Below are 27,863 nucleotides of genomic sequence, written 5' to 3' on the forward strand. Positions count from 1 at the left end.
GCTCTATCTTGGCACTGTCCTGGTTCCTCACCGAGTACGTGCCCATCCCACGTGTCCATCAGCTGACCAACCTAGCACAGTTCATCTAGAAATACAAAAGTCATTAAAATCTATTATTTGTGAACCAGGTCAGTACCTCGAGGCTGTGTTGGCTTAGGGTTTTATGATGTTTAAAGAGCTGGAATAAGAACTATTTGATGCGTGAAGTCTGGGTATAGAAGAGTTCTACCATAGTTACAGTAATAGTTCACTGCACTGGCCAATGTGGCTCAGTTGGTTGAGTATCATCCCATGCACCAGGAGGTTGCCAGTTCCATTCCCAGTCAGGGCGCATGCCAGGGTTTCCGGATAGATCTCCCGTACAGGGTGTGCAGGAGGCAGCCAATCAATGTTTCTCTTTCACACTGCTGTTTCTCTCTCTCCCTCCCTTCCTCCCTTTCACTAAAATCAATAAAAACATATTTTTTTTAAAAAAGAAATGCTTTGAATTTAAAAAATATATAAAATAAAAATAATAGTTCATTAATACATTCGACTCATAGAGCACCTGTCTGTCAGAGTCCCAGTTCTCTACAGTCTGTATTTCTCCACACCACGTCCTCCGAGCTTAACCCTTTCTGTTGCCACCTGCTTAGTAGATACAAAATAAATGTGAAAGCTTTTTGAGGATTGAGAATGGTATAAATCAATTATTCAGCGCTCTCCTATCATAGCTGACACCTCACTGTGTAATAACCCCACACCCTCCTGACCTACTGACAGGATCATTTGCTCCTACAGGAAAAGGCATTAGATTGCTCTTGCGTTGCTATCAACTCTTCCCAGTTGCTCCATCCCCTCCCTTGCAGCTGGGCTGTCAGCGATCATTTATCTGTGAAACAAGTGTGTATGACTAACAGCCCCCTCCCCTGCTCCTAACCGCCGCTTCCGGCAAAGCCTCAGAATCCAAGCGTGGCTGTTGTGCATCAGTGCGGTCAGACTAAAAAGGATCTTGAGTAAATAATACACATGCACTACTACTACCAATTAGTCTTTGCTTGCCGTTATTTTTTTAATTAGCTCAGAGGCTTTGTTCTTAACCACGTAACAACTACTGAGCTTAACTAAATGCAAGACATGGTTGCAACTATATAACATCGCGCAAAAAAAGGCAAAACTATGGAGACAGTGAACAGATCAGTGGGTCCCAGGGGGCAGGGGGGAGGGAAGGGTGAGAGGTGAAGCAGAGAGTTTTTAGGGAGGGAAATACACTGTATGGCACAGGGGGAGGGGGGGAGGAAAGGGTGAGAGGTGAAGCAGAGAGTTTTTAGGGAGGGAAATACACTGTATGGCACTGTAATGGTGGGTACACGTCCAAACCCACAGAACAGGCACCACCAAGAGCGAGTCCTCATGTAAACTGTGGACTCTGGGTGATGATGACCTGTCAACGTAGGATCCTAAGTTGTAACAAATGCACTGTGTGTGGGGGGCATGCTGATAGTGTGGGAGGCTGTGCATGCGCAGAGGCAGGGGTATATGGGAAACCTCTGCCCCTTCCCCTCACTCTTGCTCTGAGCCTAAAACTGCTCTAAAACAAAAATGAAAGTTTTTGCCCTGGCCGGTGTGACTCAGTTGGTTGGAGCATCCTCCTGTATACTGAAGGGTCAAGGGTTCTAGTCCAGGTCAGGGCACATACCTAGGTTGCAGGTTCGGACCCTGCATACACAAGGAAACCAACCGATCGATGTTTCTCTCTCACGTTGATGTTTCTTTCTCTACCCACCCCTTTTCTCCTTCCTCTCTCTCTCTCTCTCTCTCTCTCAAATCAATAAAAACATCCTTGGGTGAGGAGAGAGAGAGAGAGAGAAAGAGAGAGAGAGAGAAAGGGAGGAAGGAAGGAAGGAAGGAAGGAAGGAAGGAAGGAAGGAAGGAAGGAAGGAAGGAAGAAGGAAGGAAGTTTAAAAAATAATAAGTACAATTAAAAAGTGAGTAAAAACCATTCTTAGCCAGAAAAAAAATTAAGGAAGAAAAAAACAGCATTTCTCCATTTCCTCCTACATTTTAAACATTGCTCTGAGGAGTTGGTACAGATCACATTTAATACATAAAACAGTCCTATCAGGCAGCTGTCATTATCCCAGGTCGCAGGTGAGAATACCAAAGGTCACAAAGTTTAAAAATGAGGTACCTAATCCAAGTTCACACATGTAATTAAATTGTATTAGGATCGAAAATACGTATTTCTGATTAGACACGTTCACAAAGCCTTAGTTTTTTAATCAATGGGTGTGATTATGTATCCATAAACAATGATAACACAAGGCAAAAATAACTACCACAAAAAGGTATAAGCCAGTGGTTCTCAACCTTGGCTGCACATTAAAATCACCTGGGAATCTTTTTAAAATCCCATTTCTGGGCCTCATCCCCCAGAAATTCTGTTTCTTTGTTACTAATGTTGTGGCCCCACCTCATAACAAAGAAACAGAATTTCTGGAGGATGAGGCCCAGAAAGCAGGATTTTAAAAAGATTCCCAGGTGATTCTAATGTGCAGCCAAGGTTGAGAACCACTGGTATAAGCAAAATTCTCTAAGATGGGGGGGGCGCCTTCCAGCTGAGCCAGCCTCTGCTGCACCTCTGAGCTGCATTTCTGGGCTTTCAGTCCTAGATGCAGGCACTTCCTCACTCACACCTCCCTTGTCCCCGCATAGGGAGCAAGCACCAGTAGGGCCTCTTAGACTTAAAAAAAAGAGAAGAATGAGGGAAAGCGATGCTGAGCGTTCCTCCCCCTTGCAGTGCTCTACAGGTTCCAGAGAGCTTTTGCATCTGCCATCAAAGTTGGTGCTGACAATACCGCAGAGAGAGAGCAAGGTCAGGTAATAATTAGCCACTTTAAAGGTGCGGAGAGTGTGAAATGCAGAGAGGTTAAGTGACTTTTTCCCAAGGTCACACCAAGCGAGAGGTACAGATGAGCTACTAACCAAGCCACCTGACACAGGTCAATGCCCTCCACTCCTTGTTAGGGCCTGAAGAGCACTCTTACCACACAGGAGCCAGCTGTGGACGCTCCAATTTATTTTACTTAAATACCAGCAGAATACGGAGCAGAGGGACCTTTCCATTTAGCCCCAGCGATCCCCACAGAAGTTAGGGGTCAGGCTTCCATTACCAATCACATCAGTCTCCAGCTCTTGTAAGTTTTCACCCTTGAAAAATGCTTAGCATAAAAAAGACAAATTTCAAAATACACCAAAAAAGTGCTGTCTCAGAGCAGTTCCCACCTGGACAAGAAAAAGGTATTATCCATTCCAGAGATTAGAATTTCAAATTAACTTCTGATACTTTTTAGTAAGACAAGAGTGAGATGAGATCTTCAACAGTGAACAGCCAAAGTAGATATGACCGACAAATAAGAGAGTACATTGTCAGCTGCCACATAAAACATCCATTTCCAAAAAATAGGTCTTCATCTGAGTGCCATGGGCCAAAAGCTGATTGCATTACAAATGTGCTTCATATAAATGCTTAGTAATAATTATTTAGGGTGTCCCCAAAAATGTATACACACACTTTGAGTAATTATAAAGGCAGTGTTTATTAAAATACATTTCATTTTCAAAATTGGGCTATCAGCTGTTAAAGTGTATACACATTTTTTTGGAACACCCTATATGTATAACCCCACCAAAAGAAATCAGACACATAGCAAAACCTCAATAAATAATCCTTCATAGGTTGACATAACATTTTTTTTCCATCTCTGTGGCAATAGTAGTGTTGTTTAAGGACCAAACCAGCTGCTGGTATCCATGAGTGGGTTCTACCCCATCATCCCCAAATCTCCCTTCTTCTGGATCTAGGTTTCCTGTCAGCAGGAACCTGGAGGAAGCCCTAACTGCTTCGGCTCAGTGGATAGAGCGTTGGCCTATGGACTGAAAGGTCCCAGGTTCAATTCCGGTCTAAGGCATGTACCTTGGTTGCGGGCACATCCCCAGTAGGGGGTGTGCAGGAGGCAGCTGATCGATGTTTCTCTCCCATCGATGTTTCTGACTCTCTATCCCTCTCCCTTCCTCTCTGTAAAAAAATCAATAAAATATATATTTTTTTTAAAAAAAAGAACCTGGAGGAAGACTCACACATTGATTACCAAGGGAATCCAATAACTAAATATAAACTTTGTAAAAGCCCAATTGTGATAAATCCTGTCAAAGCCCTGAGAACTTCTAAACACGTACATTGTAAGAAACACTGTCTTACTGAGTGAACAAGAAGGGCTGTGGGAAAGCACCATCCTTAAAAACCCAGTCAGGGAGAGCGAAGGACCAGATAAGGGTTCAGGGCAGGTCACAGCTCATCCCATCCTGTCTCCAGGTTGGACATGGAGCATATTCAAAATATTTACAGACCCACAGGCTCAGGTAACCATGGCTCTGGCCAAATGTACACCTTCCAGATTGTCACGGCCAAATAGTTGCCCAGGAAAGGAGGGATTCATCAGGTTTTCAGAATGGCCTTTCATCTAACATAGCTGTCTACACCACCATTCTTCAAATTTTCCTGCTCACGTACCCCCTTCAAACAATTCTGAAAATCTGTTTCTTCCTCACGTGTTTTCAAGTTGGCATTCTAAAAGTTCTCATTTGTTCAAATAGTTGCAAAGGATGTCACACTTTTATGGACTGTACATATGACATTTTGAACGAAACTGCTATATCGCTCCCATAAATACATTCAATAGAATGATCTGATCTCTTCCACCATGCATTTTTATTATTTCTTTAATTCATTTTTTGTTAAAAGTATTACACATACCCCTCTTTTTCCACCACTGACCCCCTTCACTCCACTCCCTTCTCCTCCCCAGGCCTACTGTCTATCCATGGGCTATGCATATCTGCATAAAAAGTTTACTGGTTAAACTCTTCCCACTTCCCCCACCTTCCCTCTGAAATACATCAGTCTATTGTGTGCTTCAATGTCTCTGGATCTTTTTTGTTCATCAGTTTATTTTGTTCATCAGATTCCACATATAAGTGAGATCATGTGATACTTGTTTTTCTCTGACTGACTTATTCACTTAGCATAATACTCTCCAGGTCCTTTTGTGCTGTCTCAAAGGGTAAGAGATGCTTCTTTTTTCCAGCTGCATAATATTCAATTGTATAAATGTACCACAGTTTCTTAATCCATTCATCTACTGATGGGCACTTGGGCTGTATTTTTAAATAGGCATAAACAGGAACTACTTTACAGTCAGTTGGTGTCCTGTTCTTTTTTCTCCTTGAAATCAGAGGTCCATCCCACACCCCTCAGACTTGTATCCTAAGGTTAGCACCTTTCTATTTCCAACAGTCTTTTATTGCTCATTCATACTACTTATCTGTAGCAACAAGTCATAATGTTATGTTTGGAAGGTGACCACATTGTACGGTATATAAATGTCAAATCACTATGGTGTGCACCTCAAATTAATATAATATTGTACAACAACCACATGCAAATAAAAACATAATATATAGTCAAACTTTTAAAAATGTCTCTATTAAATAAAAATGTTCTTTTGGCTTAGATTATTGAAATCATTTTTAGTCCTGACCAAAACAGCTAAAACAACATGATATGGTCTGAGGAGTAAACATAAAAGGTACAGTAGTCCCCCTACCTGAGGAGGATGCGTCCTAAGAACACCACACACAGTACTGAACCCTATATATACTTATACTATATTTTTTCCTATGCATACATTCCTATGATAAAGTTTAATTTATAAATCAAGCATAGTAGGAGATTAACAATAATAACTGATAATAAAACAGAACTGTAACAATATACGGTAATAAAAGTTCTGTGAAATGCTGTCTGTCTCCCTCTGTTTCTCTCTCGCTGATAACCGAACAGATCACTGAGACACCTACTGAGTGACTAACAGGCAGGGAGTGTATTCAGCATGGAGACTCTGGAAGCAGGGGTGATTCAAGCCAGACAGCTTAGGGGGGCGGTGGGGCGGGGGTGGGAGACAGATTTCATCACAATACTCAGAGCAGCGCACCATTTAAAATGTACACATTGTTTATTTCTGCAATTTTCCATCTAATATTTTCGGGCCCTGGTTGGCTGTGGATAACTGAAACCATAGAAAGTGAAACTGGCTAAGGGAGGACCACAGTAAATTGTGGTTTCGTAATGTTATGTTTGGTGTGATGCCTCGAGTAAATGAGGCTGCACTTCGGACACAGCTATCCCATGGGCACCACAGTGACATTCTTCTCTCAAGTGGAGAAGGAGGTCGGGGTGGGTGAGGCAGGAAAGGACACCCATGGTCGGTTTCAGGGAGGATCTGGAAACTAACTCCTTAAACAGACCCTGGCCACTAACCCTTGGAAAGATGTCCAGTTCGAGGGAGCATGAGAAATCCACTGTGGAAACCTTGAACAGGCCCACCCATAACATGGACCAGCAAGAATATAAATGTAGGTGCACATAGCACAGGTGGAAATATTTTAAAGTCATTTATCAAGTGAACAGGTTGTAGAGTAAAGTATGGCCTATCCTCCTATGTTATACTGACAAATGTAGCTTCATAATAACAATCAGAAAGTTTGTAAAGGGCTCTCTAGTTTATATATATGACTGCAAGTTGGCAAAATGCCAAAGATTACTAAACTTAATGTGTCTGGGTATTTTGTTGATGGGCTAGCAATGTTTGGATAAGTAATAAAATAAAGACTTAAATAACTTTTTATACCTTTAATTCATAACATTTCTTTTCCTTGCCCTCATTTCAGAGAAATTATTAACTATCTAGTTTTAAGGAATTCAAAATTTTCACATAATTTGTATTCTATTCACAGAAATCATCTAAGGGATTAAAACATAAAATATAATTATAGCCAGTCTATATAATTTTAATATTTTTAATCAAAAAGATGTAAAGTGCAAAAATCACAACTTTTGAATTTTTTATGTCTTCAAAAAAGCTACTTTTCATTCAAATGTTCTAAATTATCTACTAAAATTAATAAGAAAATTACAAATTATAACTAATAAATATCAAATTTTTAATCTAAAAATTTTAAATAAAATTAAACACTTCATTTAGTTTTTTGATATGTTAATTTTACTATGTGTGTTTATAATAATAAAACTATCCACAGTTCTAGCATTTAACATCTATCTGTCCAGGGCCAATGTAAAAAGTCAATGTCACACTTCCTGTGTGATGTCATGGCCAAAGCTATGTATTATGTGTGAGACTGAATTTATATTGTAAAATGCTTTAATTTTGTAAAACAAAGTAAGTTTTGTTTCATATTGTAAACTATTCCTCAGCCACTATATATAACTGTTGAAAATTCTGCAGGGAACAGAAGCACAGCCCTAGAAGGTCCGTATGACTTTAGAAAGAAGGCATGAACCTGGACAGTCAACATGGCCTTGAGAGAAGGCTCAGCCCTGGATGGGGGCGCAGCCCTGGAGCAGAGGCGTGGCCTGACGGAAAGCCTGGGCCTGGAAGGTCAGCCTGGCCCTGAAACCTGGACCCACGTTGGGAGCCTGAATAAGAAGCAGCAGGAAGTCAGAGGCTTGTTCAAGAGCCCAGAGCAGGAAGAGAATTGGGAGAAGATCACCAGCTTAACAGGCTAGAGGACAGTCAGAGGCATGATGGAGAGCGGACAGACAGCACCAAGGGCTCCTGACTCGGGGTGGGGAAACAAGAGAGGTCCATGGTGCAGGGGCAGGGCTGGAAGCAGCAGAGGTCCCAGAGGGCCAGCTGTGCCAAGGCAGACCAGTCTGTGCAAAAGTGAGTCCAGGCTTCTCTCGCAGGCTCTACCCCTGGTACACTAATCATCCATTCTGGGTATTAAAGAACCAGGATGGATGGGAGCTGACCCCGGTGTATGGAAGCCTTCCTTTGAGCCAGTGGTTCTCAAACTTCTGGCCCTTTAAATACAGTTCCTCATATTGTGACCCAACCATAAAATTATTTTCGTTGCTACTTCATAACTGTAATGTTGCTACTGTTATGAATCGTAATGTAAATATCTGATATGCAGGATGGTCTTAGGCGACCCCTGTGAAAGGGTTGTTCAACCGCCAAAGGGGTCACGACCCACAGATTGAGAACTGCAGCTTTGAGCCGAGTCTGGGCAGCCCAGGCCAGGATCTCTAGTCGGGAAGGTGGGGGCCGAAGGGAGGAGGGCAGACAGGTGATACTAGGGCTCTGACAGTTAAGAAGATGAAGAATTAACAGAGTTAGACAAGAGGCCAAGAACCCACAGAACTGACTACCCCCACATGTCACACAGAACTAAACACACGCTTGATTTAAAGTACACATGCTACTGGATTAAGAAGCAAGAGAAAATAAATTCATTTATGACTAACACCAAAAAGGAAAATCTTCTAGTGCCGCTTTGTGCTCACAGTTTTCATATAGTGCAAAAAACCCAAATAGCATCTGATACAATTTACATAACTTTACATAATCTCATGATTACCATTTGTCAAGGAAGTTGCAGCCCAAATCTCTTCCATTTATTTGCCTCCAAAACTGACAAAACATTCTGGACAAGAAGCTTTCCACCCTCTTCCTAAAAATCACAAGGAGTCAATTCTACAAATTTCCTTAATAGTATGTTTCCAATACTTCAAGTCTGAACATTCTGAAGTCGTATTGACACACGAAATCAATAAACAAATGTTTACTGACCCCTGCTATTTTCAAAGCATTGATTTCAAAACTGAGGGGAAAATTCTACCCTTAGCTTAAAATCTACTTCAAGCTGTCTGGCCTGGAGACAAGTTATTTACCCTTCCCAAGGCACATTTTTTTTAAAAATGAAATACAAGAATAATACCAGCCAATTTATATGGCTTTTCTAGGGTTCAATTTAGTTACTTGGTGCACAGTAGGCACATAATAAAATGATTTGGTGGGTGAGAAAAACTGTTTTTAATTGGAGATCCAGGATACAAACATGCTAAAATTCATGATTCATTCATACACTGGGCAAGAAAATGATAAAGGGATATGAAATATATCATAAGTTTCAAAAAATACAAATGCCAATCAGGGATTCATAGGAGAAAAGATTATAATTTTTACTCATAAACAAATAGTTGTACATCATCACCTGTACAAAGGTTTCTGATTTATATGAGGACCATTTAGTTTGCCTTCACTTGTTTGGTCTTTGTGTTCTTTCCACAAACTAAAAAAGAGGAAAGGGTTCTGTTCATAAGGAATCTTATTTCAGAGCCCTTTCATAAGTTTCATTCATTGCTCTTTGAGTTCTTACATTCAGAACATTTTTGAGCTGAAGAAAACCTTAACAATATCTGGTCCAACTGATGTTGTAAGACAGAGCCTCGGAAACTTGAGGTCACACGCTCAGAGGCTGCACGAGGCCCTGTTTCTAGGTGTCAGCCCAGACACCCATGGGGCCTGAGCAGATTAGAAGCCCACACAGGGAACAGAAGGTCTGGAGAGCAAACAAAAGGCCACCTGCAGTGGCAGGCGCTCCAGTAAGGGATGCCTTGTGGAATGCAGGTCCAACAGGTCTGCATCATCTAAGTTTTCAGGAGATGACACAACCCAGACTTTTAAAGGAAGTGATTTGTAAATGGTAAATACTAAAATTATTTCAAAATACTGCTTAGATCAACACACACACACAGAGTCTCATGCATACACAAACACACACATATCCTCATCTATGTATACAAATGCACACACATACAAACACACTCATGCATGTATGCCAACACATGCATGCTCACACATGCTCATGAACACATAAACACATATATGGTCATCACACATAAAACACACCCACACATTGGCAAACCAAGCCCCCTCTGGTCTACACCATGATGAATCTGTACACAGGCTCTCCACCTGACCAGATAGGACTCAAAACCACGTGTTTTGTTTTTAAAAGGCCATTAAATACCTAGAGAGAAAGGATTACTCTTTTCCTACCTGACTATTCCTTCTTTCACACAACATTGTCAAAAATGGCTTTTTCACAATAGGATACTAACTCGCTTTTTAAAATATATACCTATGGGGAGGAGAAAATGGCGGAGGCTTAGACGGACGTGTTGGTGCTTCGTCCAGGACCAGATAGGGGCGAGCAGCTGAAACGGGTAACAATCAGCCCGATCAAGCTGGGGAGGTTCAGCTGAGAGACAGTCTGCAGCCAGGAAAGACAGAAAACTCCTAAAAAATGCGGATGGTTAGAGATTGAGGCTGAAATCTCCCTCTGGGCGCCAGCGCAGCGGCGAGACCGCGCCATCTCAGGCAGCGTTTACCAGCATCCAGAGATCGGCTACTAACCCGGAGGCAACGATTCGCAAACAGCGCGACTGCAAGAGCCAAGGGGAGACCTGCACCCCTCCACGGAAAGGTTAGACTTACCTCAAAGGTGCGGTTCGCAGTTCAGGTTGGAGCGAGGAACGCGCGCGCGGGCGCAGGGGGAAATCTGCGCCCGCCAAAATCCGCGCTCTCCAAAATCCGTGCCTATAGAGGCCAGCGTGTCTCGCAAGGGGGGAGGGCTCCCGCAGGGCTGCTGCCAGAAGGTAACACTATAAATGAGCCCATAGTTGGACTGGACAAAAGGGCTGCCTCAGAGTTTCCCTGATAGCCGGCTACTTGTTGTTGCCAGGGGCTTGAGCGCGCGCAGACACTCCGCGCGGTTCTGGAGGGTGGAACCCTGCGAGTTCGAACAGCTTCCCAGGCTCTAGTTTACATACTTCCTCTTACTTCTGTGAGTTTGATTGTTGAGCCCAGTGCATGTGAGTGCCCAGTTGGGGTCACTAGCAGAGCTTGTAGGGGAAGATTGATTTTGGGGAGCCTGGGAAACAGAGCTGGGAGTGGCGCCGGGGGAACCACCTCTGGGCGGAGCTGGTTCAGGTACAATAGAGAACTGGTCGGAGAGAACTTATAGCCTCGGAGGTCAACCCAGACACACTGCCACCCAGAGGCAGAGCCACGAACTGACTCCTCTATAAATACAGATAAGGCATTAAGGACTGTGGCTTGCAACAAGGAGGAACAGTGTATCAGAGGGAAAGTCAACATTCTCCTGAATTCCGGGCATGCCAATAAGAAGAGTAGAAGATCTGAAGCACCTGCATTAATGCACATTTTTATTTTTATTTTTTTAAATTACTTTTTCTCCTTTTAACTAAGAAAACATTTTTCTTCTTTTTTTTCTTTTTTTTTTTTTTCTTTTTCTCCATCACCCGATTTTGCCCTTTCAGCTACTACATTTTTATTTTTAACTAGTATTATTACCGCTACCATTTTACCAGTTTTTAAAGAGTCATCTTATCTTGTCTTTATTTTATTTTGGGACTAATGTTCTCCATTCTATTTTCATCGTTCCTTTAGCAACATGTTTCTCTACCTCAATTTGCCTCTGTGCTAAACAGTCTTCCCCACTTTTTCCCTTTTGCTGTCCTGTTTCTCTTACCCTACTCCAGCTTTAGATCTTCCCTATTCTTTTTACCCTCTGTCAAAATTTAACCCTGCTTAAATATCCTATGTCCAATCCCCTGTTCTAAATCCTTATACACCTTTCCCTTATCTTCCTTCACTATCCATTTTTTTTCTCACTCTTCTTCTTCTTTTCTCTCTCTATTGTTTTATCGTTGTTTGCCTGATTGACGAGTATATTGTTTTTCTTTTTTTTTTTCTTTTTTTGATCGTTTGTGAGGTTAGACTGCTTATTCTTTTTATTTTCCTGCCCCTCCCTCTCCCCCCCGCCCCCCCTGGTTATTTCTGCGCTTCTCTGTCCCCTTGCGTCGCTTGATATTATTGGTTGTTTGTAGTTTGTATTCATCTCCAGGAATCTGTTGCTGCAATTTGTTGTTATTAGTGGCGGACCTATAGGAGTTTTCTCCTCACATAAATAGTCTCTCCCCCTTTTACACTTCACTCTCTTTTCTCTCTTACTTTTTTTCTTCTTCTTTTTTTTTCTTTTTTTTCTTTTTTTTTCTTTTTTTCCTCCTCTTTTTCCCCTCCCTTTTCCAATCTCATTTTTGCACTCCTTTTTTTTTCTTTCTTTCTTTTTTCTCTTCTACCTTTTTCTCTTCTTTCCCCCTTATCTCCCAACTCTCTTAGCTCGGGTGGCCACCTTTATTTGGGGTTAGTAATATCGTAAATACAATAGTGTTCAGTGCCTGGTACGTTGTGCCTTGTTGTGTTGTATTTTGTGCCTCTAAATCAACGCAACAGATTCAAGCAACAGCGGCCTCCTGATCACCACACGCTCTGCCTGGGGAACAGTTGCTGCGTCTGAAGCCTCCCTCCACCAGCCAGAAGAGCCACCACAACTGTGAACAGCACCCATCAGAGGCCCTGCTATCAACAGAGGAGCCGCTGCTACCACAACCGCCCAAGGAGCAACCACAGACCGAGGAGCCACTGCCACCCAGGGAGCAGCCACTGCCACCCAGGGTCCAGCCACTGAACGATTCAACAACTAGTAATGTCAGTGAGATCAAACATGGGTAGACAAAGAAACCCCCAAAGGAAAGAAAAGGAGGACTCGCCAGAAAAGCAGCTAAGTGAGACAGAGATATGCAACATGACGGAAAAAGAATTCAGAATAAGGTTCCTAGAGTACATGCACCGGATGTTCAAGAAGCAAGAAGAAACAGATGAAAAACTCAACTACTTATGCAAGAAGCTAGAAGAAACAGATGAAAAAATCAACAACTTAAGTAAGTCCCAAGAAGAAATGAAGAGCGACTTAGCTGCAATAAAAAACACCATTGAAAGTATCAACAGTAGACTGGGAGAAGCGGAGGACCGAATCAGTGAATTAGAAGACAAGGAAGCAAAACACACTCAAACTGTACTGCAAATGGAGAAAAAAATTAAAAGACAGGAGGAGAGCCTAAGGGAACTTTGGGACAACATGAAACGAAGCAACATACGAATAATAGGGGTGCCAGAACAACAGAAAGATGAACATGGATTAGAAAACCTATTCGAAGAAATAATATCAGAAAACTTCCCTGAGGTGGGGAAGAAAAAAGTCACACAAGCCCAGAGAGTCCCAAACAAGGTGAACCCGAAAAGACCCACACCAAGACACATCATAACTACCATGGCAAATGTTCAGGATAAAGAGAGAATCTTACAGGCTGCAAGAGAGAGGCGGAAAGTAACATACAAGGGATCTCCCATTAGATTATCAAATGATTTCTCAACAGAAACACATCAGGCCAGAAAAGAATGGACGGAAATCTACAAAGTGATGCAAAGCAAAGGACTGAATCCAAGAATACTCTATCCAGCAAGGCTATCATTCAAAATTGAAGGGGAAATAAGAAGCTTCACAGACAAAAAAGGGCTAAGGGAGTTTATCACCACCAAGCCAGCCATGCAAGAAATGCTAAAGGGACTGGTGTAAAAGAAGAAATATCAAGCTCAGAAAGAAAACAGCCACACACACACACAAAAAAGAAATGGCTACAAACAAGTACCTTTCAATAATAACTTTAAATGTAAATGGACTAAATGCTCCAACCAAAAGACATCGAGTGGCTGAATGGATAAAAAAACATGACCCATACATCTGCTGTCTACAAGAGACCCACCTCATTGGAAAGGACTCACACAGACTGAAAGTGAAGGGATGGAAAAATATCTTTCACGCAAATGGAAAGGAAAAGAAAGCTGGGGTAGCAATACTTATATCTGACAAAATACATCTCAAAGTGAAGGCCATAACCAGAGATAAGGAAGGCCACTTCATAATACTAAAGGGATCAATACAACAAGAAGATATAACCCTGGTAAACATATATGCACCCAATGCAGGAGCACCCACATACATAAGAAAACTTCTGGAAGATATCAGGGGAGATATCGACAATAACACAATCATAGTAGGGGACTTTAATACACCATTGACATCACTGGATAAATCCGCTAGACAAACAATCAGCAAAGAAACAGCAATCCTAAATGACTCACTAGATCAGATGGACTTAATTGACATCTTCAGAACACTACACCCCACAGCTGCAGAATATACATTCCTCTCAGGTGCTCATGGGACATATTCAAAAATAGACCACATATTGGGTCACAAGCAAAGTCTCCACAAATTCAAGAAGATTGAGATCATAAAAAGCATCTTCTCAGACCACGATGGCATAATGTTAGAAATAAACTACAATAAAAACAACCCAAAATACTCAAACACTTGGAAGCTGAATAGCATGTTATTAAATATTGATTGGGTTACCGATGACATCAAAGAAGAAATTAAAAACATCCTGGACACTAATGACAATGAAAACACAACAATCCAAAACCTCTGGGACACAATGAAAGCAGTCCTGAGAGGGAAGTTTATAGCTCTACAGGCCTATCTCAAAAAACAAGAAAAAATGGTAGTTAATCATCTAACTCTACAACTCAAAGAATTAGAAAGAGAGCAACAAGAAAACCCCAGAGTGAGCAGAAGGAAGGAGATAATAAAGATTAGAGCAGAAATCAATGACATAGAGACCAAAAAAACAATACAGAAAATCAATGAAACCAAGAGCTGGTTCTTTGAAAGGATAAACAAGATTGACAAACCCCTCGCCAGGCTCACCAAGAAGCAAAGAGAAAGGTCCCAAATAAACCAAATCAGAAATGATAGAGGCGAAATAACAACAGACCCCACAGAAATACAAATGATTGTTAAACAATACTACGGGCAACTCTACTCCAACAAACTAGACAACCTGGAGGAAATGGACAAATTCCTAGAAAAATACAACATCCCAAAACTCAATCAGGAAGAATCTAAAAACCTCAATAGGCCAATAACTATGGAAGAAATTGAAGCAGTCATCAGAAAGCTTCCAGCAAACAAAAGCCCAGGGCCAGACGGCTTCACAGGGGAGTTCTACCAAACATTCAAAGAAGAACTAAAACCTACCCTCCTCAGACTACTACAAAAAATTCAAGAGGAAGGAACACTTCCAAGCTCATTCTATGAAGCCAGCATCACCCTAATACCAAAACCAGGTAAAGACATCACAATGAAAGAGAATTACAGGCCAATATCCCTCATGAACATAGATGCCAAAATCCTCAACAAAATCTTAGCAAATCGGATCCAGCAGTACATCAGAAGGATCATACACCATGACCAAGTAGGATTTATCCCAGAGATGCAAGGATGGTACAACATCCGTAAATCAATAAATGTGATACATCACATAAACAAATTGAAAGAAAAAAACCACATGGTCATATCAATTGATGCAGAAAAAGCATTCGACAAAATCCAACACCCATTTTTGATAAAAACTCTCAGAAAGGTGGGAATAGAAGGATCATACCTCAACATAATAAAAGCCATATATGACAGGCCCACAGCCAACATCATACTCAATGGTCAAAAACTAACACCATTTCCCCTAAGAACAGGAACAAGACAGGGATGCCCACTCTCACCACTCCTGTTCAACATAGTACTGGAAGTATTAGCCATTGCAATTAGGCAAGAAGAAGAAATAAAAGGCATCCAAATTGGAAAAGAGGAAGTAAAACTGTCCTTATTTGCAGATGACATGATATTATACATACAAAACCCTAGAGACTCCATCAAAAAGTTACTAGACTTAATACATGAATTTGGCAATGTAGCAGGATACAAAATTAACCCCAAGAAATCTGAGGCATTTCTATACACCAATAGTGAACTTTCAGAAAGAGAGATTAGAAAAACAATCCCATTTACCATCGCACCAAAAAAATTAAGATACCTAGGAATAAACTTAACTAAAGAGGTTAAAGACCTCTACTCAGAAAACTACAGGACGTTGAAAAAAGAGATAGAGGAAGACATAAACAGATGGAAGAACATACCATGTTCTTGGATTGGTAGAATCAACATCATTAAAATGTCCATACTACCCAAAGCAATCTATAAATTCAACGCACTTCCCATTAAAATACCAATGGCCTTCTTCAAAGATCTAGAACGAACTCTCCAAAAATTCATCCGGAATAAAAAAAGACCCCGAATAGCTGCAGCGATCCTGAGAAAGAACAAAGTAGGTGGGATCTCAATGCCAGATATCAAACTGTATTACAAAGCCACTGTTCTCAAAACTGCCTGGTACTGGCACAAGAACAGACATATAGACCAGTGGAATAGAATAGAGAGTCCAGAAATTAGCCCGAACCAATATGCTCAATTAATTTTTGACAAAGGAGGCAAGAACATACAATGGAGCCAAGATAGTCTCTTCAATAAATGGTGTTGGGAAAATTGGACAGATATATGCAAGAAAATGAAACTAGACCACCAACTTACACCATACACAAGAATAAACTCAAAATGGATAAAGGACTTAAATGTACGACAGGAAACCATAAAAATTCTAGAAGAACACAAAGGCAACAAAATCTCAGACTTATGCCAAAACAATTTCTTCACTGATACAGCTCCTAGGGCAGTTGAAACTAAAGAGAAACTGAACAAATGGGACTACATCAAAATAAAAAGCTTCTGCACAGCAAAAGAAACCATCAACAAAACAACAAGAAAACCCACCTCGTGGGAAAACATATTTGCCAACGTCATATCTGATAAGGGCTTAATCTCCAAAATTTATAGGGAACTCATACAACTTAACAAAAAGAAGATAAACAATCCAATCAAAAAATGGGCAAAGGATCTAAATAGACACCTTTCAAAAGAGGACATTCAGAAAGCCAAGAGACATATGAAAACATGCTCAAAGTCACTTATCATCCGAGAGATGCAAATCAAAACAACAATGAGGTACCATCTCACACCTGTCAGAATGGCCACCATCAACAAATCAAGAAACGACAAGTGCTGGAGAGGATGTGGAGAAAAAGGAACACTTGTGCACTGCTGGTGGGAATGCAGACTGGTGCAGCCACTATGGAAGGCAGTATGGAGGTTCCTCAAAAAATTGGAAATGGAACTCCCATTTGACCCTGTGATCCCACTACTAGGAATATATCCCAAGAAACCAGAAACACCAATCAGAAAGGATATATGTAACCAGATGTTCATAGCAGCACAATTCACCATAGCTAAGATCTGGAAACAGCCTAAGTGCCCATCAGTAGATGAATGGATTAGAAAACTGTGGTACATCTACACGATGGAATACTATGCTGCTGTTAAAAAGAAGGAACTCTTACCATTTGCAACAGCATGGATGGAACTGGAGAGCATTATGCTAAGTGAAACAAGCCAGTCAATGAAGGAAAAATACCACATGATCTCACTCATTCATGGATAATAAAGACCATTACAAACTTTTGAACAATAATAGATACAGAGGCAGAGCTGCCTCAAACTGATTGTCAAACTGCAGTGGGAAGGCCAGAGAGAGTTGGGGGGCAGGAGGGAGGGGAGTAAGAGTTCAACCGAAGGACTTGTATGCATGCATATAAGCATAACTAATGGACATAAGACACTGGGGGGTAAGGGAGGGTAGGGGTTTGTCAAGGGCGGGGGGGAAAAAAGGACACTTATGTAATACCCTTTGTAATACTTTAAGCGAAAAATAAAAAAAATAAAAATAAAAAATAAATAAATAAATAAATAAATAAAAATAAATAAAATAAAATATATACCTATGACTTTTAGTTTACTTACTGTCATACTTATCAAATACATCCTACCTTTTCTTATAACAATATGTTTTTTCTCTGTATATTAATGATCTAATGATTAATGAGTTTAATCCCTGTGCCTCCCTCAACTTTGCTTAAAATTAATTTTGCTCTTTAAGATTTTAGCATATATACTTAATTTTCTTACTAATACACAAATGAAACCATGTATTTGTGACTGAGTAGGTTTCATTAGTATTACTAAAATGTCACTTAAATAATAAAATATGAATGGCAAACTCTGATAATTTTGCATAATAATCAAATTGTACTTCTCAGTCCTCCGTTCGACAATGGTTATGGATTGGTAAATCCTGTCATCTGATCACTTTACAGTCCTGTACACCCCTGCCAGCATCTCTTACTTTGCAATCAACTACAGTAAAAACAATAGTCCCTAAAACAGCCCTCGGACCAGCTTCAGAACCTGGCAAAATCTACCCTCATAACATAAGGCCATATTCACACTTTCTCCTAATGCTTCATGAATAAACATCCCTTTATTCAAATAAGTTATATAATAACTAACTCCAGTAATTTTGATTCAAGTTTGAATGGTAAATAGAGTCATTCTGGCAAGACTGCAGAGTTTGCAATTCAAATTATAGGAATTTTCATAATGGGGAAAATAAAAACTAGTGATATGATTCCTAAGGCAGCTAATGCCAATACTTTTCCTGCAACAGTATAAAGCATACATAAATAATTCTCAGTGTAGAAGCAGAGGAGTGTTCTGTGGATGGGCATCATCACACGCATTTACCTGCAATTTAACAGTATTCCTTTCAGGGCCTCAGGGGGTACCTACCTGCTAGAACTCCAGAGCTACCCCACACCAGACATCAAAAGGTATTGCTGCTCCTTCTCAATAAATAGCAGTGCAACGATCACTGGATTAAATGACTTCCTTACATTATCACTGTAAACAATAATTATTTGTCAGCTGCCCTATGTGAGCTTTGCATGTGCTTATGAATAAATCAAGCCTTATTGATTTACTAAGCCAAAACGTTTTACATCTTGCAGCTCTAATAAGAGCTAATCCTCCACTGCACTTAGTGGTGTGCTTTAATGTAGCAGTTTCTTAACACTTTTAATAGGAAAGATTAATACTGATTAGCTCAGGAACAGGAACACTGCTCTTTGAATGGCCAATTGGCCACTAAACCCAGGTCTCTTTAAACATGTCCTTGTTAGTGGCATTCTGTCTGCTGCTGTGCTGTTTCCTTCCTCATAACATCCTATCTAATAAAGCGGGAATATACTAATTGACCCTCACACTGTCACAACAATGGCAGTGCCCTCAGCCAATAGGAGGGAATATGCTAATTGACTGCTATTTCCTCAAATATGGTGGTGCCCACAGCCAATAAGGAGGGAATATACTAATTGACTGCCATGCCCTCAAAGATGGCGGCACCCACAGCCACAAGATAGTGGCACCCAGTCCCCTCAGTCCCGCTGGGGCAGCAGGCACATGACAAGGCCAAGCCCACCCTCAGGCAGGCCCGGCCGCTCTGCACACCTGCCTCCAGAGACCCCCAATCCCCTCAGCCCCCCAGCCACCCAGGGCCACCCGAGGCTCAGGTAACCAGGGCTGACCGAGGCTTGTGCTGCTGGCAGTGGCAGCAGCAGAGGTGTGATGGGGCGTCTCCTTCCCCTGATCGCCAGGTCCCCTCCTGCCCCTGAGGACTCCCAGACTGTGAGAGGGAGCAGGCCAGGCTGAGGGACGCCCCCCCCCTCCTTCAGTGCATGAATTTTCATGCACCAGGCCTCTAGTTTAAAATAATAATGATGGCTCATGTTAATTCAAAGGCTAAGTTCAGTTCAAGGAGGAAGGCAGGAAAATATGGGACTCTAAAGAAGGTTACATCTTTGGTAAAACTATCATCGAAAATAATAAAACAAGTCTCTTTCAATGCAATGGTTTCAGAAGAGTAAGACAATTTTGAACAATCCCAAACATCTTGAAAGATCTTATGCGCTGCAACCTCAGTCTGACCATGCAAGGCAACCCCCTCCCTCTGCCCCAAATCACCCCAAGTTCCCATCATCTTTCCTGGTCCAACCATATTTTGCAGCTGTCCTCCATATACTGAATGACTCAACTCTACTTGTGCTGATCTTTCTCAGTCTACAATCGTGAGTGAGCAAAAAGCTATCCATTGCCAGCAACGATGGACCCAGGCACTCACAGTAATTTCCCAACCTAGTTTGGCCCTCAATCCATTGAAACTTCATCATCCCCAACAGTAACCTAGGAGCTGTACTTCCGTGCTTCATACTGATGCCTGGGCTAGATTTCCATAAACCGTAATTCTAAAACAAATTCCATTGCTCGTGTATATAGTAGGAAAAGTAGCACCTTCTCCCTCCTCCTTTTTTTGACAAGGATCACAAACCAGGGCATGTCAGACTAGAAAGCTCTTGAGAGATTATATTTATACTCTAACTTCATTTTAAAGATACGAAAATTAGGAGGGGACTCACCCATGTAGTTAAGCTAATGGCAGAAGCAAGATAAGCATCTCAGGTTCTGGCTCCAACGGCAATGTTCCTCTCTTCATACAACCCACTCTCCCACCCCGATTCCTGGGATCAGTAAGAAACCTATCACCATAGAACATTCCAAACAAGACTATTATGTGTCATGGACTGCTTGAACTCATGTTAATATTCTGAGATGCCTTTCAAGTTTAACCACCAGAAAGATCAACCAGGTACATTTGCGGAATTCACAATGATATTAGCTCTCTAAGACAGAAAACCACAGAAACAAGAATCCTTCTTCAAAAATAGTCTACAATTCCCAGTGGAACAAGTGCCGTCTAGCCACAAAGCAATAATTATCCTGTACTGCAGCAATCAATAAAACCTTTTGCCCTGTGAACCTGCTATTTCCTGACTTTGTTCTCTGCATGAAAGATTTCCAGGCATATTGATTACCTACTAAATTTTTTTAAGTTCTCTAAAACGAGCAATAGAGAAATTCTCAAAATTAGCATAACTTGTTACCTTGTGAAAAGCCTTCCAATCTTCCAGTCACATTAGTGGTTTCCCTTTTTACAGGCTTTTCCCCATTTTTCATTTTGAATTTGTCATGTTAAGTGTGTCTGTGTCTTGCCTAATAGCAGGAAGTCAGTAGGATACAAATTTGACAGTGTTTCTGAAACTGTGACTGCTGCCACATTTTTCATCCAAGTGAGAAAGAAGAATCAATTAATAAACTACACCATCTTTCTCAAGCAACAGCATGGATGTTTACCGAGTGAACCCATTAGCTCTTTAGAGTCTTAAAATTCAGTGCCGTGGAACTTCTCTCTAAAACTATTCACTAAATGATCTATAACGTGACTCCATCTCACATCCTTTCCAAGGACGTTTAGCTACTACATTGTCAAACTTTCAGAGTGAGTCATGCATGAATGAGACAAGTAAGGACAGAGAAAGGCTGCAGCTAGGAGTAGGAACTTGCCTCTTGGTTCCCTCCTGCATTCCCCTCTCCCGGTGCCCCCAAGTGTGTATCAGCTCCCTGCAATCAGTGCATGTCTGTCTGTACCCTCCTGAGAGTGTAGGGGCATGTCTATGTGGCCTTTGCATGCAGAGCTGGGAAAATGAGAATTATTAGTCTAATTTTCTAACTACAACTGCTATTTTCCCAATACTCCATCCATACAATTCATCCATCAAGACTGGTTTACTCTATGACAGATCAGAAATCACAGGTAAGTTAAATTATTGCATGTTATATCTTCTCACCTTAGTGGCTGTTTGCATTCAAAGCCAAATGAAATATTATTCAGCCTTTAAAAAGGAAATCCTGTCACATGCTACCACATGGATGAACCTTGAGGACATTATGTTAAATGAAATACACCAGTCACAAAAGGACAAACACTGCATGATTCTGCTTATTTGAGGCATCTAAAGCCTTCAAACTCACACACAGAATAGAATGGTGGTGACCTGAGGCTGGGAAAGGGGAAATGGGGAGTTACTGTTCAATAGGTATAAAGTTTCAGTCATGCAGAATGAAAAAGTTCTAGAGATCTGCTGTACAGCATTCTGCTTATAGTTACCAATAATGTACTTACTGAACACTTAAAATTTTGTAAAAAGAGAAAAAATAAATTAATTAATTGTCCCACTAATGGCACAATTTAGGCTGAGCCTGGAACTAAGAGAAGCAAGCATTACCAAAGGCATTACAGATAGTGTTCAGCCAACTATTTGCTCTTGCAGAACTAGAACAGGTGTGAAAAATAAAGCCTCATGCATTAACACCATTCTCCAGCACTCACCTGAGAAGTAACCCTCAACAGAGGTGAGAAATAAAGACTCACACTTCTGTATACAAAGACACAACCAATACGGAAAGGGGCGGGGTGGGGGGAAAGGAGTTTTCTATTCAGAGAACCACACAATTCAAAGAACAGTTGCACCCACATGCGCACTCAATTAACAAATGGTTAAACAAAATGTGGTTTATCCATATGATGGAATATGATTCAGCTATAAAAAGAAATGAAGTCCTGATACGTGCTAAGCATGGATGAGCTTTGAATACAAAATGCTGAGTAAAAGAAGCCGAACACAAAAGGCCACACACTATATGATTCCGTATATGGGAAATGTCCAGAATAAACAAGTCTACAGAAACAGAAAGAAGATTAGGGCCAGGGCCTGGGTGGAGGGGAGAGTGAGAGTGACTGTAAATGGGTGCAGGGCTTATTTAGGGGATGATGGAAATGCTTTGGAATTAGACAGTGATAATGGCTGCACACCCTGGTGACTATATTAAAAACCACTGAGCTTTATAGAGATGAATTGATAGTATGTGAATTATATCTTTTTTTTTAAATCAATGGGAGGCGCAGTTGCAAATATGATCAACATTAAGGGCACAGGAGTCCTTGCCCACAGTTGCCTGAGGAAGTGGTAAGATAAGCTGCCAGCTGGAAGAGGAAGAGGGTGTAGGCACAGGAGAGAGCAGGTGCAAAGACCCAAAGCAAGAAGGGCCTTTCTCTCTTTCTCCTGAGACAACAAAAGGTCATGGTGTTAGCTGTGGCCAAGCCAACAACTTTAATTCTGACATATACCCATTAACGCAACTCAAACTCCTTGCATTTATTATGACCCCCACTATTTATCAGGCTCTCGATTATGCATAAAAAGGGGGAGTAAGAAACCATTGACCATTCCCACCTACCAAAAAGCAATATCTCAGAACGTAAGAAGATAAAATTCAAATGCTCTGAATGGTGAAAGCAACTAAATATGGTGGACACAATGAACTTGGAATTCAGCTCTAAAACTTAACATGTCACTTTGAAATAAAAATATCCATTCAAAGCTAAAAGTGGCAGACAAGTACTAAGAAGACATTACACTTGAGAATTAGCATCAGAAGTCTTCAAATATAACTGCTGCCGTCATCATATAATGAAACATCGAGGATAGGTTGTTCAAATATTGGCTGACTCAGTTTTTCTCACTGACAGGATCATATGAGCTCCTTTAATGCATTTGTAATATGCTGCCCACTCTAAAGCAGGGTTTCTCAACTATTGGAGTTTGAATTCAATAATTCTTCGTTGGGGTGCTGTCCGCTACATTGTAGGATGTTTTAGCAGCATCCTAGCTTCCTCCCACCAGATGCCAAGAGCTCCTTCCTCCTCCCCACTCACAGACAAAAATGCTTCCCTACATTGCCACATGTCCACCGGGGGTAAAATTGCCACTGTTTTATTCCATGTCTACTCTTCGGTTTCTGTGTGCATCCACCCTGAGAGACTCCCCACAATAAGAAAGATTAAAACTTAGAGAGATCCTGCAGGTGCTCTACAGCACTGTTCAAAATTTGAAATCTCTAAAGCAAAAGAAATGCAACATAATCCATCGGCAATGGAAACCGAAACCTCAGTCTCAGCCCCCTCTCCTACCTCCAAAATCAGGCTCCAGAGCTTTTGTCTCCTAAAGGCCATGATTGGCAAGCTGTCAGGAACAGCTCTGACATCCAAGAACGCACCCAAGTTCCCTCTCACTCCGGCACCCTCAAACTAATGAAACCCAGGAGGCAATCTTTAAAGTGCTGGACCTTCCCGCTAACTCCACTATGGAATCTCTGCAAGGCTATACCTGCAAACACCATGAATAAGGACGGCCTGTAAACCCAAAGGCTCTGAATCCTGGGCCAGCTGGGAGCTTACCATCCGGGGGCATCAGGGCCTTGTTGTTCTGCGTGCACCACCCCACGGGGTGCAGATCTGCTATCACCACGTCACACCAGAAGTCAGCCCGGCGGTCCTCCCCGTAACCACAGTAGCGCAGAAGCAGCAGCTGCCCGCAGGTGGTGATCACAGTGGCCACCCAGTACGTGTCTGGGTTGTTCTTATTGGCCACTTCCAATTTCATCCCAGGCTGGAAGTTGCTCTGAATGCTGATTTCAACCTTAAGGAACCAAAAACACAGGAAACCTGTTATTATACTAGATACATACACCCAGAGCATTACGAGAACTGTTAAAATCACAGCGCTTAAATATAGTATTTCTGTTGCCATTAGGACATCACTCTCTAAGAGCAATACAATATGAGCCTGAATTTCCTAGCAGCCACATTAAAAAAAAAAAAAAAAAAACAGATGAGATTCATTTTAATAATGTATTTTATTTAACCCAACAGATCTCAAATGTCATCATTTCAAGATGTCATCAATATAAAATAGATTAATGAGAGATTTTTACATTTTTCTTTTCCAATGAAGCCTCCAAAACCCCGTGTGCCTTCTACACTTACAGCACATCCCAATTTGGACGACAGTCTTCCCAGGTGGCTGGTGGCCACTTCACGAGCTGTACAGCCGTGGATGGATTTTCATTTTTATTAATGAAGGATTATAGTCTATTAATATTTATCAGCCCTCCTCCCCAAAAGAAAGCTTCCCAGCCTTGTGGGCATTCCAATGCTAAAGCATCTGATGTGTCTGAGTAGCAGCTGCTTAAGAGACGGTGGAATTACGAACGGCTCGTTCCTGGGGTCCTTGCTGCTTTTCCTTAACAGGCCTGGGGACACTCTGCTTCCTGAACTGTTGTGATTAAAAGGGAGGTGGGAGAACTGACTGGATTAAAGAGAATAGGAGCTACTCCACATGGAGAAGCACTGATAACTTATCCGTAAAGAAGAAAAGGAAAGTTGTCAGTATCTTTCTCCTGAACTGCCTCAGGCAACCTAATCAAGTCATCCCAGAATCATAAGAAGCTATGCAGGATCATACCCAAACCGGAAGTCAGGTGAGTTGTAGCTCTGTTATATTTTTAACTAGAGGCCCAGTGCACAAAAATTTGTGTACTCGGAGGGGAAGAGGGGGTACCTCAGCCCGGCCTGTGCCCTCTCGCAGTCTGGGACCCCTCGGGAGATAACGACCTGCTGGCTTAGGCCTGCTCCTGAGTGGCAGAGGGCAAGCCCAATCCCTAGGTGCAGCCCCTGGTCGGGCTCAGAGCAGGGCTGATTGGGGAGTTGGGGCGCCGCCCCCTGTCATGCACAGAGCAGGGCGGATTGGGAGGTTGCGATGCCACCCTCAGTCACGCTCAGGGTAGGGCTGATTGGGGGGTTGGGGCACCGCCCCCTGTCACACTCAAGACAGGGTCAATGGGGAGGTTGTGGCGCCACCCCCTGTGATGCACAGAGCAGGGCCAATCAGGGGGTTGGGGCACTGCCCCCCCCCCCCATCACGCACAGAGCAGGGCCCATCAGGGGGTTGGGGAGCTCCCCCCTGTCACCCACAGAGTAGGGCCGATAGGGGAGTTAGGGCAACGCCCCCTGTCACCCACAGAGCAGGGCCAATCAGGGGGTTGGGGCACTGCCCCCCCCCCCCATCACGCACAGAGCAGGGCCCATCAGGGGGTTGGGGAGCTCCCCCCTGTCACGCACAGAGTAGGGCTGATAGGGGAGTTAGGGCAACGCCCCCTGTCACCCACAGAGCAGGGCCAATCAGGGGGTTGGGGCGCTGCCACTGTCACACTCAGGGCAGGGCCGATGGGGAGGTTATGGCTCTACCCCGTCACACACAGAGCAGGGCCCGTGGGGGGGGAGGGGGTTGGGGCACCACCCCCTGTCACACACAGAGCAGGGCCGATCAGGGGGTTGGGACGCCACACCCTGTCACACACAGAGCCGCAGGGCGATCAGGGGGTTTGGGCGCTGCCCCCTGTCATGCTGATCTGGTGCCAGGAGGCCTCGTGGCTCCGCTGATCCCTGTGCTGGGAGGCATATTACCCTTTTACTATATAGGATAGAGGCCTGGGGGCCGGCTGGTTTGCCCTGAAGGGTGTCCTGGATCAGGGTGGGGGTCCCCACTGGGGTGCCCCCACTGGGGTGCCTGGCCAGTCTGGGTGAGGGGCTGAGGACTGCTTTCAGGCTAGGGGTTTTGACTGAAGCTCCCAACCACTCCTTTTTTTTTTTTTTCTGGGCCAGCTTTAGCTCTGGCTCTAGCTCTGAGGCTTCCGCTGCTGGTTTGTTTGCCATTCTATAATCGAAACAATGTATAACTTCAGCTCTGAGATCCCAGCCGGCTATATTTGTTAGAATGTTTCAAACTGCCAGCTCAGAGCCCGGCAAGTCAGGCGGGAAACGTTGGAGTCTGCAGTCACTGGAGCAAGCAAGCCTCATGTTCGCTTCCAGCTGCCTGGCTGCCGGCCGCCATCTTGGCTGATAGTTAATTTGCATAAGGATACGCTGATTAGCCAATGGGAAGGGTAGCGGTCGTACGCCAATTACCATTTTTCTCTTTTATTAGTGTAGATATTTACCTCCTGGTTTCACTGAATAACCACAACTACATTTATAATAAACTAGTAATTATAACATTACGAGTGTCAGTATAAAAGAGAATTAGGAATGTAATCTACTTTTATAAGGTCATGCGAATTTAATAAGGTCTTAAATTCCTTTTCAAAAGAACACTTCACCTCCAAAAAGGATAAAATGTTGCGTTAAAATAATGAATCAAAGTTCTGGCTTCCTAACTCAGCATGAGAGCCAAAGGCAAGAGCAGGTTGAGAAAATGCCCCAATTTGCTAATGACACTCAGGCTGAATCTTTGCTCTGGGTAGGCCAGTGAAAAAGATGTTTCTCAGAATTAAATTTTCTTTTCCAGTAAAACAACAACAATGCCAAAAAAAATGTAGGTCCTGGAAATTGAGTATTTTCCTTGCTCACAATATATTGCTAAAATCTTCTGTAGAAGCAAAAACCTGATAAAAGCTCAATTTTTTATTTCCTGGGACTTTTACTCTGCTGAGCAAGCTATTTGCATTGTTCAAAGAAATCATTGTTAAGAATGATTTTTGGGGGGCTTGATTTAAATGTTTTCTGAATATTTATGATATTTTCTCTCATTTGACTAATCTGCCCACAGAAGACTATAAAACTTTTATGCGTCCTTTCAAAATAAAAACATCAATGCGGCCCTGGCCAGTGTGGTTCAGTTGGTTGAGCATCATCCCATGCACCAAAAGGTCTCCAGTTAGGTCTTAGGTCACCAGTTCAGCCCCGGGTCAGGGCACATGCCTGGGCTGTGGGCTTGAGCCCCAGTAGGGGGCATGCAGGAGGCAGCCGATTGATATTTCTCTCCCTCTATCCCTCTCCCTTGCTCTCTAAAATCAATAAAAGATTTTTTTTAATTTAAATTCCTTATTGTTTAAAGTATTACATAAGTCTCCTTTTTCCCCCATTGACCTCTCCCTAGACGACCCCCCCAGCCCCTGTCTGTGTCCATTGGTTATGCTCATATGTATGCATACAAGTCCTTTAGTTTATCTCTTACTCTCTCACCAATCCCCCCCACCCCGCCCTGCCCCCCCCCCCCCCCACCTTCCCTCATAGATTAGACAGTCTGTTCGATGCTTCTATGACTCTGGTTTGATTTTTGTTCATCAGCTTATGTTGTTCATTATATTCCACAAATGAGTGTGACCATGTGATATTATCTTTCTCTGACTGGCTTAATTAAAAAGATTTTTAAATTAAACATAAAAAACCATCACTCCAAAATAAACCATCACAGCCATTACACCTCCTAAGAAGATATTATACTTACCTAGTTTGCTGGCTTTTATTTATTCTAACCAATCTTGCCCGTCTCAGGCCCTGTGCAAAGGCCACGTCTGTCAAATTTGACATTTTGAGGTACAGACAAGGTTAAGATCAC

The 27,863-nt window shown here is 42.3% G+C and overlaps 1 protein-coding gene across 3 annotated transcripts in view; it reads right to left on the minus strand.

The window, feature by feature from the left end:
- Nucleotides 1–27,863, minus strand: part of SFMBT2 (Scm like with four mbt domains 2) — a 231,482-nt gene that overhangs the window by 162,701 nt on the left and 40,918 nt on the right. For all 3 annotated transcript variants that reach the window (XM_070391588.1, XM_070391568.1, XM_070391577.1), the window contains exon 4: nt 23,864–24,104. In XM_070391588.1, coding sequence (XP_070247689.1) covers nt 23,864–24,104 — 241 coding nt within the window. The remainder of the gene's footprint in view (nt 1–23,863; nt 24,105–27,863) is intronic.

This window comes from Myotis yumanensis, unplaced genomic scaffold (genome assembly GCF_028538775.1).
Source record: "Myotis yumanensis isolate MYYU_CA2020_CCGP unplaced genomic scaffold, mMyoYum1.0.hap1 SCAF_1, whole genome shotgun sequence".
NCBI classification, from domain to species: domain Eukaryota; kingdom Metazoa; phylum Chordata; class Mammalia; order Chiroptera; family Vespertilionidae; genus Myotis; species Myotis yumanensis.